At 42.5% G+C, this 12364-nt stretch overlaps 1 protein-coding gene across 1 annotated transcript in view; it reads right to left on the bottom strand.

Annotated features, from left to right (window-relative positions):
- nyap2a (neuronal tyrosine-phosphorylated phosphoinositide-3-kinase adaptor 2a) overlaps positions 1-12364 on the bottom strand; it is a 75492-nt gene that overhangs the window by 23346 nt on the left and 39782 nt on the right. The window contains exons 3-4 of the mRNA XM_037546756.1: positions 11208-11239; positions 3363-4562 (exon numbers count right to left, since the gene is read on the bottom strand). Of these exons, the coding sequence (XP_037402653.1) occupies positions 3363-4562; positions 11208-11239 (1232 nt within the window). The remainder of the gene's footprint in view (positions 1-3362; positions 4563-11207; positions 11240-12364) is intronic.

The raw sequence follows: 12364 nt of genomic DNA, 5'->3' as shown, positions 1-12364 counted from the left end.
TTCACAGTAGTTTAGCTGCACTGTCACCCGCAACCCTAACAGCCTCCGACAGACCACACACACTCAGTCGTGCATGAAAACATACTCTAGCTTGCATTTCTGCACACACATGCAGCAGGACCACAGACACACACCCACACACACACACACACACACACACACACACAGGGCACCCATTAATCTGGCATCTTCCATGTTCTGTCAGGCACAAGTCTCAAATCACAAAACCATGGAAGACTTCCTGTGTGTGTGTGTGTGTGTGTGTGTGTGTGTGTGTGTGTGTGTGTGTGTGTGTGTACATGTGCATACATAAGTAAAAATGACCCGACCCGCTTGCTCTGCAAAGTTGTGTCACTTTAAATCTGCAGAGAACAGCGGTGGAATTAGGCCTGTCACGCTCATTTGAACGTGTCATAGCATCAGATAGAAGTTAGACCTTTATTTGTTTTTGTAAGACCAGCGACGTGTCCCTTTTTGTTTTCTTTTATTTGCATGCATCTGTGCCAACTACTTCTGTTTGTTGTGAAGTAAACGTAGACCTTGAAAGCGAACGGTAAATTATGTTTTTGCAGTTTTAGTATATTATCATCTTTAATTTGGCATGAAGCTGTAATTAATTCTACCATCTGAGGACCACGTGTCTGTGGCCGCTTACCCTGGTGCTTTTTGTTCAAAGTGGTACTGCCTCATGTCCAAATGGTCAAGACAGGATAGTGTTTTTAGACCCAACGTGTCTTATAATGTGTTCTTAGAATTAGTTTTCTAGCATTAATGTAGGGTATGTTCATAGTGTCTTGCTATGATGACATAATCAATACATGATCTAGCAGTGGGTGTGCAGGTTGATCTAGTACAGGGGTTGAAATTCTTCATCAGGTATGAGTTATGTCATAACTGTTACTGCAAATATGTGCAGATAATGTGACGTACACACATTTGCTAATGCAGCTGAGTCATGCATGTTTTAGTCATACTGCAAATGAAAATGAAACTGCAGCAGTCCTTCGATCGCCTCCCACTGTCTAGCCTGTTGCATATGAAATATTCCACTTTGTTTTGGAGGCAGCGAACACAAAGGAATGGCAATTGCCTCGCTCTGGTTTCCTCCCGCACTGCTCAAGAAGCTGTGTAACTCAGTCAGCTGCATCATATGCCACTTGGCTTCTTTTCCACATTTTCCATTCCACCTTAAATGATGCAGCAGTTCCATTGAGCCTCCTGCAAATGTTTTTTCATTTAAGCTGGAATTGAAAATCTGAACAAAAAGCTGCTGAATAAGAAGCCAACTTGTAGAAATTCAGACATGAAACAACATTTAGCACAGATTTTGCTGGACTCGCAGGGGTAGTGCTAGAAAGCCATACTGACAGATGTTTGATTATCTATTGTTCAGATGTGTGTTTTTCCAATTTTGCACAATAAGAATATTTTAGATTTACTGTAACTGTTCTTATTAAGAATAAAAGGAATAATAAGTTAACCTACAAAAATAGATTTACTTTACCATCTACAATTTTTATTTAAAAAAACTAGCACAATATATACTGAAACCAACAAATGTATTTATTGCCCATCCCTAGTGCGTCTATGTGTGTACGTGCACACTAACTCATCAAAACAGCCTTATATGACCAAACTGCCACACAAACACAGTCAAAAATACACAAACAAACCACAGGCCATCATTATACTGGAGGGAACAGCCAAAAATGTGAATAAACATAAAAACAAGCTTCACAAATACAACAGTAAAATCTCCTTTCACATCGTTTCTGTTTCTGTCTGTCAGTGTGGTGAACAGGCTGTGAGTAGGATGATCACTCAGTTTGTAGTACGTGGATGCACACACACACACACACACACACACACACACACACACACACACACACACACACAGACACATACACAGACACACACACAGGCTGATGCACCTGGGGTGATGATGGAACTAGACCATGGAAACAGAAAATCAAATCGTTCTCTGTTCCGGGTGCAGAGAAAGAACAACTCTAAAAAAGCACAATGATCTCTGTAGAAAACACAACAAGATCCATTTCGAATCCTGAATGATGTTTAACTGACCTACACTATATGTCCAAAAGTTTGAAGACATTTGCTCATTCAACATTTCTACTGAAATCGGTGGGTAGTGCTAGAAAGTGGCTCCTTTCTGCTACAGTAACAGTTTCTACTTTTCTGGGAAGGTTTTACATTAGATGCTTGGAAAATGTTGTGAGGATCTGAATGCATTCAGCCACAAGACCACGTGGCCAGGTACTAATGTGGGTGATTAGCTCTGGATCACAAACGCCCAGCCGACCCATCCCAAAGGTTTTCATTGATCCTCCCTCTCTCCAGAGAAAGCCATTCTAGTGCTCTACAGCCCAATATTGTGGGGCCTTGCTGATCGTTGGCACTGGGTATCGTTATGTTAGGTGCATGGGCTGCTGCTCCAAACTGTTCCATTATATTGCCAAAGCTTTTCATTGGAGATTAGACAAGTCTGTGGCAGCTATGGGTAGATCTTAATGTAGTTGAATGCACTTACTAGAAAGGTGTCTTAAAACTTTTGGACATACAGTGTAAGATCATTTGAGTCTTCAAGAACACTTACATGGTTATCACTGATGTTCTTTGCTGGTGAAGAGGATGAGCCAAGTGATAAAGAGGTTCTCTAAGCACCACAGGTGACAAACTACAGGTGCTGCTTACATCTAAGTGGCACTAATGCTGTTTTCCATCCACGAAATGAGGTATGGTACAGTTATAAAGTACCAAGCCTGCTGGTGTGGAAAGTTAGAACAAGGTAAAACAAGGTAAAAAAATGTGGCTAGTCAGAATCGCTGTCGGTGACTCCCATAAAAACAAATGCCGAAGAGAAGTGTCCACAAGCGGGGGCCAAGAACCCTGAAGGAACTTGGAGGTCTTGGAACCTTTAACATCCTTTAAAGTTACGGTGTTCCCTCTCATCTAGCGTATATAAGAAAATAACGCTTCGGTTTTGTTATTTCATACAATACTTTTTGCAATAAATGCCTTGTAGTTTCAATACCATGTTGAAGTAAAAGCTAAAAAGGCTTAAAATACATATCATTTAGTAAACAAAATTAGATGATATTATGCATTCACAGACTTTAACATTATTAGGTTATTTATGTGTAGATTTTATTTATTTTCTGATGTTTTTTCACTGAGTAAACTGCTGCTAAACTAAAAGTAGTGGAATCCCTTATCTGAACTTTTAGCTCATGAACATCCAAATTGGAAAAAAAATATTGGTCAGGTCAAACTATCAAACAGATGTTATCAACATAAACAGGATATTAACTTTGTAAGGAATCAATAAAACATTGGTAACTCACTTTCACAGAGCTCCTTGCTCTTACGTCCCCCAGAGCCTTTTCTCAGCATGTTCTTTCCAGAGGTAAACAAGTTGCTGAGTTCGTCCAGAGGACTGGTGGGTGTACGGCATCCACGGCCTCCTGACCCTGAACTGGACCCCCCTGATCCTCCTGATGCAGTGGAAACATTTTGCATGGATCCACCATGGATGCTGGAGGAGTTTGAGAGGCGTCCGCTCTCACGGGATCCATGAGGGACTCCGGAGGCACTGCGGGGAATGGTGCCAGTCAGCAGAGCATCGTACGGCGGTGGCCGTTTTAGGCTGAGAGGGGTCAGTGCACGTCCCATGCTAACAGGAGATGGGCAGGCAGAGTGGCTTCTGGGGTAACCATGCGCTGCAGAGGAGCCACCACTTTTGTACAATGCTGATGGAAGCGGCGGGGCTGAGGAGCGTCCAGATGCCGTGATCGTTTGGGTGGAAGGTTCTTTGTCCGATGATTTCTTGTGGTGGTGATGGTGGTGGTGTTGTCCAGAAGGTTGCTGCGGTGGCAAGGGCTGCCCAGGGTCACCAGCTGTCGGAGAGGCACCAGGTTTGCCGTAGCCAACATTTTCTAGCATGGGAAGTTTGGTGACCTCAAGTGGAGTAAGGGGGGATTCATCTGAATTTGGGGAACACTGTGCCGGGGCTGGGGGGAATACCAACAGTGGGGGCCTGTGAGTCAACAAGTTAGGAAAGGGGGCAGGGATGTCACAAAGTGAGCCACGAGGGGTTGTCGGCCGAGTGAGTTCCACATCTGGAACTGCAGCTGTGGCGTTCGGATCCCAGCGTGACTGGGCATGCTCAGGAGGCAGGGCTACTTCTTCGTAAGTGGGATATTTCATCTCCTCATATACACTCTCACCCTGATCGTCCTCTTCATCAGCATTGCCTCCAGTGATATGGCTGAAGTCACGAAGAATATTCCCCACCATCTCTATGTATACAGGCTCCGCCTCCTCATCAGTGTCCGGGGCAGGGCTTTGATTTTGGGATGCCGACTTCTTTTTCTGCCGCCGGGGCAAAGAGGCAGATTTGAACTTGGTGCCGTGGTTTCTGATGTAGGATTCGTCGAAGGAGGTGCTGAGCTGAGTGTTGGGGTTACGCTTGGGTTTGGGGGGAGGCATGCGGCGATATTCCTCACTGCATGGGCGACTCTTGGATGCTGTGGAAGACCGAGAAGCTTCATCAGTTTATTACATATGACCTTAAGGCAAAAATGAACATTACACAGTTTTCTCCGTAATTTAGTTTATTAGCCAGTGTTTGGTGTCAAAAGTGTGCACTGGAACTACAAGCGTATATAAAAAGATGTACAAGCAATGAAAACAAAAGAAAAAGGAAAGACAAAATTCAGGCACCCTTCTACTGTTAACAATGCTGTTCATTTTTATAGACAAACTTAAGCAAGTTTAATTATGATTACTTGAAGGGAAATTCCACCAACTTTCCAAATTTCTGCATAGGTACATCATGAAGATATAAACAGAGTGGTTTGATGTGAAATGCATCATTCTAGTGATGCTTACAGAGTCAGAATTGTTGACAGGCGATAAGAACCAGACATCTGATGAGTTTATTGACTGAAAAATGCTTGAAAAGAGTTTGTTAGCTACACTAGCCTCGGAGTTCCAATGCAAAACTACAAAAAAACATACTTCAGACCCCAAACATGCTTTGGCTGATTGACTATATTTGAGAATACATGAAAGCTGCATAAATTCCTTTTTTGGCCAAACCATTCATTACAATACATTATTATACAATGTGCTTTACAATTTAAAGACTTTTTAAAAAGTCCATGGTCTTAGCCTGGAAAAGGATGGCATGCCCACTCCAGGTAAGGGGAAAGGACCTGCCCCCAGGTGGAGGAGTTTAAGTATCTTGGGGTCTTGTTCACGAGTGATTGGAAGAGGGATCATGAGATTGACCGCAGGCTGGGACAGGCGGCAGCAGTAATGCGGTCACTGTACCGGACTGTAGTGGTGAAGAGGGAGCTGAGCCAAAAGGCCAAAGCTCTCTGTTTACCGGTCGTTCTACATCCCGACCCTCACCTGTGGTCATGAGCTGTGGGTGATGACCGAAAGAATGAGATCGCGAATATAAGCGGCGGAAATGAGCCTCTTCACAGGGTGGCGGGGTCACTCTATTTGACAGGGTGAGGAGCTCGGTCATCCAGGAGGAGCTCAGAGTAGATTTGGATGCCCCCTGGACGCCTCTTGGTGGGGGTTTACCAGTCATGGCCTACCGGGATAAGACCCTGGGGTCGTCCTAGGACCCTCTGGAGGGATTATATCTCCAAGTTGGCCTGGGAGCGGCTTGGGGTCCCTGGGAATGAGCTGGAGGAAGTTGCAGGGGACAGGGTCATCTGGGATTCTCTGCTCTTCCAACTGCTACCACGACCCTATCTGGATTAAGCGGTCAACGGCGATGATGATGATGATGATGACGACTTTTTAAAAAGTGCTCTGTACACCTTGTGAACACCTTGCAGCTCATTACAGAGCCATCTGAAGCCCTACTATTTAGATCACAGGACCTTTTTGTAAAGGTTTCTTCTAAGAAAGCAGATGTGTGCAATAACTAATGTAAATATCAAATGCAGATCCTTTAGTTTGACATTCTCATTCACAGATTTGCTCTGCAGCCGTTTTGGTTGGCATTAGTACTGAGTACGGTTGTTGCACCGTGTGTTGGTACAGAGGTAAACCAGTAGACCAGTGCGAATTAGCTTTAAGGTTAAAAAAAAAGCAACTACTGGATGTTTGTAAACATATTTCTGCTATGTTGAGATTATGCCAATACTGGTATGTACATGAAATGAATAAGTGGTCTTTAAGCCCTTTTTAAAGCTTGATAGTTTGTCTACAGCAGTACAGCAATATCATCTCACCTGGCAAAAGTATATCAGCACAGATACAATATAGCATTAGCATATAGGCGTTTTGAGCTTGATCATGCCTTTTGTGTGTATATAAATTCTGCTATTCTGATTAATAAATGGGGAAAGCCTTCTAAGTACAGACACTGTCTCTGCGGTCAGTTGAGTCCCCCCCAGCTGGCCAGACTCTCGGGAGGATGGAGGACTTCTGGCTAAGTTCACAGATTTGGTATTGAGGTCAAACCCTAGAACCTAAAACCTGAGAACCTGAGGAACTGTAAAATACACTTCATGGTCAATGGTACATGGACACTCCTTCTAATAAGTGTGTTTGGTTATTTCAGCTGCATTTGTTACAAACAGCTACATAAAATCAAGCGGTATTGAATAGTATTGCAACCCCTGTAGACAAACACTGGCTGCAGAAAGGGCTGTACTGAAGACCTCAGTGGGTCTTAATGTGGCACTGTCAGCTCATCACATTTTTGAAGCGGAGTGGAAGCATCTAGGAGCAACACTGGCTCAGCTGTGAAACAACAGTTCACACAAGAGCACAGACTGCGGCCACAGAGTGCTGAAGTGCGTAGTGAATTGCTTAATAAGCACTGAAGAGTAAGAGGAACTCGCACTTTTGGATCATCAGTCCACTTGTTGTGTGATAGCCTGCGTAAGGTCTATGTTAATTAAACAGATTTTCACAAGCTATTACACCTTCTCCTCTTATAAAAGTGTTTCTCTATAAAGTCATTACTCTGTTGAACACTTCCAATACAAGTTATGTTGCATTATCTGTGAAATGACCTGCAAAACACAATTTACATTATATGTTCTCCATAAACAGTTGATGTAAACAAGTAGCAATTCCCAAGCCTTTAGACTGAGACAGAAAGGAATACAGCCCTGCCCGCTTTGCCCTTTGTTTATTAGCGATTAGTGGCTAACCTGTGCTATACATTAAGCAACAGATGAGCTTATATACTGTTAGCAATAATGTTAATGTATGATATAAGTAACTCTAGCAAGTTAGCTTTCTGACTGAAACAGAATGATAGTGAATGTTAGCACTGTGGCCAAGCTAAGCTCTAGCGCCCGGACAGAGTGTGCTAGATGTTAGCAGCTGTACTGAGCAGCAGTTGGGTTCATTAAAGTGCCACCAAGTGCATGATAGTGTTTGAAGCTCCTTGCGTTTTATCTTTTCTGCTCTGTGTTCCCTCAGGCTCTCACAGCCGAGCTGGGACTTCTTCTGTGCATGTGTGTGGGTTGGTGTATAAAAAGACAGCTAATAGGCCCCTCTGAAGATTTGAAGCAAGAGTGGAATTTAACACTCTGCTTGTGACTGGATTACTTAATCAATTCATTAATTAACTGAACTCCTACTCGTGAGACATAAGGCAGAAAAGAGGTTATGGTGTGTGTGTGTGTGTGTGTGTGTGTGTGTGTGTGTGTGTGTGTGTGTGAGACAAAAACACCTCCAGCCTAAAGCAGATGACGTAACTCTAATGAGCTAGTGCTGCTAATAATGAATAAAAGAAAGTAGCCACCAGTTCGCGTTACACAGATAAACCCTCCCAACTGGTTTCTATTAGCTTTCCTTAACTGTTAACCGTGTTAGCATTTTTGACTAAAGTATTCCTTTAATTTCTGACAGGCGTCTGCAAATGCAATCTGCAAATGTGGGTGCACACACACAGCCAAATGCAAAAGTAGGTCATTTCAACTTTATGAATGAATTCAGTTCTGATTAATCAGCTGGCGGCGTGTGTGTGTGTATATATATATATATATATATATATATATATATATATAGGGATACAAGGTTTTGATCTGTCCTTCACATTGTGTATAAATTCAATGATGAATGGACCAAAAGAAAAATCCCTAAATTGCTTGGTAAGAATCTGGTTCCTTTGACTTACATAAAAGTGAAGTATGTTTTTTCCTTCTCCTGTAAAGTTCTCATTCTGGAGATATGAGCTTTTGCTCTGACAGCAGCAATGTGTATGTATGTATATGTTCCATATGTGTTATATGTTAGAGCCTAGAGCCTATATGTAGTACAAATTTGCCTTACCCTAGCCTGAACTTTCGCTACTCCCACACTATCTTTAACACCTCACCCCACTCCCACTCAAGGGCACCCTGACCGACTTTCCTCTTCTGCCACCTGCAGGGTAGTATGTGTGTGTTTGTTCTTCTATGTTGGTCATGTTTACTATGGCAGCATGGAATGCACCAGAAAATCTAATCTCCAACGCTGCTGGCTGAGGCTTGTCGTTACATCACCTTCAGGATGGCAAGTGTGTGTGCTTTTGTGTGTGTGTGTGTGTGTGTGTGTGTTATGTAAATGACATGGATGGCAGGGCTCCACATCAGTTCAGTGGTGGAACTCAGTGACACACGCAGATTAAAGTAGACATGACGACATGTTTTTACTAATCCCCGCGAGAGCGAGGGAGAGGGAGAGGCAGAGAGAGAGAGGGAGGCTGCAGTGCCCCACCCATTTTTACTGACAGAACGAGGACAAAGTAGCCTGCACTCACACCGGTCTGTCTTATACAAAGTCCGGATTGGGTTCCCACACGAGCACCAGAATATGCTTCCCATCTATTTGATATGTTGTTGCTGTTGGAACAAAAGCTTGTATTTCAGTTTTGTTGATATTATTTGAGATAATCACAAAATGTGATGATAACATATTTACGTATGTGCATGTAATAATGAAATGTCCCATGTATGCATATTTATGTAATATGTCCTGTTCAATTGTTTGTTAACATAAATAGCTAATCAGCCAATCACACGGCTGCAACTCAGTGCATTTAGGCGTGTAGAGGTGGTCAAGACGTCTTGCTGAAGTGCAGACCGAGCATCAGAATGGGGAAGAAAGGGGATTTAAAGGGCTTTGAACGTGGCGTGGTTGTTGGTGCCAGACGGGCTGGTCTGAGTATTTCAGAAACTGCTGATCTGCTGGGATTTTCACGCTCAACCATCTCTAGGGTTTACAGAGAACGGTCCGAAAAAGAGGAAACATCCAGTGAGCGGTCAGTTGTGTGGACGAAAATGCCTTGTTGATGTGAGAGGTCAGAGGAGAATGGGCAGACTGGTTCCAGATGATGGAAAGACAACAGGAACTCAAATAACCACTTGTTACAAGTAAGGAATGCAGAACACCACCTCTGAACACACAACATATTGAACCTTGAAGAAGAAGCAAAAGGAGGTCCAACCTTTTACTAGCAAGGTGTAACTAATAAAGTGGCTGGTGAGTGTATATGTAAGTATGTGCATTGTTCAAATAATATCTCACATGTATTACATGCATGTAAGTGTGCATTTTCATTTACTTATGCAAGCTTAATGTGCACTTAATGTTACACTTAGCTATAAGAACCATTAAGTACATATACTTACCAACAAACACACACACACACACACACACACACACACACACACACACACACACATAACACACACACACACACGTTCTAAACCACTCATTCTTCTGGGTCACAGGGGTGCTGGAGTCTACTCCAGCAGTCACTGGGTAGAAGACAAAAGTAAATAAATAAGTAAAAAATCCACAGATTTTTGTGCCATATGTGTCATGTTAGTGCCTATATGTAAGAATTTTCTAAACCTTACCCAAACCCAAACTGTATGGGAGGCAAATCCAGCCAAAAAAGAAATGAAAATTAAAACAATAAAATGCAAATGCAAACCACTTTTTGCCATTTCTTTATTCCAAACATCTGTGAGAATATCCTGCCAAAATTGAAAATTTGAAAATTTAATGAAATACCTACATTTGCAATTTCCTTTTTCACATGAGCACGAATCATTTATTTCAAAAATAAAAATAAATAAAACCGCTATCTGTCATGAAATGGCAAAAAGAGGTTTGTATTTACATTTTATTTGTTTAGACTTTTTTGGCTGGATTTGCCTCCCACAGAACCCTACCCTTCGCCACCACAAAATAAGATGTTTTTAAATAATAATAAAACCACAGAAGTCTTGGCGGGAAAAATCACCATTGACAAAGGTCCATTTTGTTGCTTCTGACTTTAATTTTAATTTTTCCTCTGGGTCTAGTCCTGAAAATGTATAAAAACCAACACGCATACATACGCATACGCCCATGTGTACTCTGACAACATCTTTCCATTCTGAAGTCTGTACATGTCTCTTTACCACTCTACCCACTTCTGTCTCTTCTCCTTTTCTTTCCTGCCCTCTTCCCTCTCCTCTGGTGTATGCTGAGCGAGTCTGATGGCTGTGACACTGGAGACGCATGGCTGAAAATGAAAAATAGGCCACTATGTTCCCAAAGAGAGCAGGTAACTCTCTCGCCCTCCCTCTCTCTAGAAACAGGGTCATGGTGTTCTCTTTCTGTTTATTTTACCTTTCAGGGAGGATGTGGGCAGCTGCTTTCACATCTGGGACATCACTGGATATATGCTATTGGTGACTGTATGCTGTCAGCATCAGATTCCTAGAAAGATTTTACTTTTTTTTTTTTGACAATGCATATAATTCATATAATTCCAACTTGGTCCCAAAATCCTGAAGAGTTCTTTGAGAATACTTTGAGAAGCATTAGTAAAGTAGAAAAGTAACAGCCAATTTTCAATATATCACAATATTTCATGTAACATTTTTTAACTGCAAAAGAACCATATTGTGATAACACTGTATGACTTATTAGATAAGCATTCCAAACAACTCCAAAGTCAAATGCATATGAAATCAAACATCTGCTGCCATGTCTAGTAACCTACAGGCCAGTAGCCCTCACCTCTGTAGTCCCACTTGAAGGCCTTTACACACCTTCTGCTAGATGCCCTGCAGTTTGCATATAAAGCACCCAGGTCTCAAGACGACGTGGCCAGGCCTGCACTTCATGCTACAGCATCTCAACAGCACTGAAACCTATGCTGCTGGACTCACTTAAGACCCAGGGCACCGCTATATCCAGCAACCTGATGTGGGAGAGAAAACGGCCTTCGCAGCGAAGAGAACACAGCAAAACAGTAGATGAAATTCAACCTGCTGCAGCCTCTGATGCTCCATTTCTACACAGCAATCATCAAGTCCATCCTCACGTCATCCATAATCATCTGGTTTTGTTCCTCCTCACAAGAATGAGCCAAATTTGAGTGCACAATCAAGACAGAGGAGGAACCTAAGCACCTGGTTTGGGTCTTCAATCTCACAAGAATAAGCCAAACTCCAGCACATACTCAGGACAGTGAAGGGGATATTCAGATGTAGTCTGCCAATGCTTCAGGACATCTACAACAGCAGGTTAATGAGGCACACTGGCAGACAAAAAGCTGACCTCTCTCATCCTGGACATGACTGCTTGCATCCACTTCCCTCTGGCTCAGCCAGAAATGCTAACTGCTTTTTCCCCAGAGCTGTAGCTCATCAACCACAGTGGTCACCTGCATTAAAGTAACTCCTCTGTAACTCCATCTAAACTTTCTAATGAGGAATCACACTGATCAACAAGCCTCAGTCATGATAGACAGAAACTAGACAGACAGACTGGCTCCACAATGGCAAAGGAGTTAGATAAGGCTGCATACGACTGTACATGCGCACCCCAAATGTAGAACATATAATGAGAGACGCAAGACTGGAGGAAGATGATAGAGGATTCAGGAGCGGAGAAAGAAACATCAATAACCTTTGATATGATGATATATACAATTATAAGAGAAAATCTGGAAAGGAAGGTGAAAGACCAGAGTGAAAAGATGGGACTTCGACTCCGTATGAAGACGACGCGACAACAGGAAAGACTAACTGACTTTACCAATGATGGAGAAGATGTAGAAATGGTGGAGAGCTTCTGCCTACTATGATAAATTATTGACCGCCGAGGATCCAGCACTCAAAGAATACGACACAGATTGGCACTCAGCAGAAAAAGGATAAAGCAGGGAAAGATCTTCAAATGCAACAATCTGTCTTTACAAACAAATCGCTCGAAGCCCAGATAACCAAACTCATTCTGGACTTCTCAGAACACCCAATTAATTGAAGAAAAAAAGAAGAAAAAAACTATTAGGCTTGGTGTAGCTGAAGGTAAAAGAAGAAGA

The sequence above is a fragment of the Pygocentrus nattereri genome, chromosome 17 (assembly GCF_015220715.1).
Source record: "Pygocentrus nattereri isolate fPygNat1 chromosome 17, fPygNat1.pri, whole genome shotgun sequence".
In the NCBI taxonomy this organism is placed as follows: Eukaryota; Metazoa; Chordata; class Actinopteri; order Characiformes; family Serrasalmidae; genus Pygocentrus; species Pygocentrus nattereri.
The sequence above is the reverse complement of the archived record's forward strand: the minus strand, read 5'-3'. Positions and strand labels throughout refer to the sequence as shown.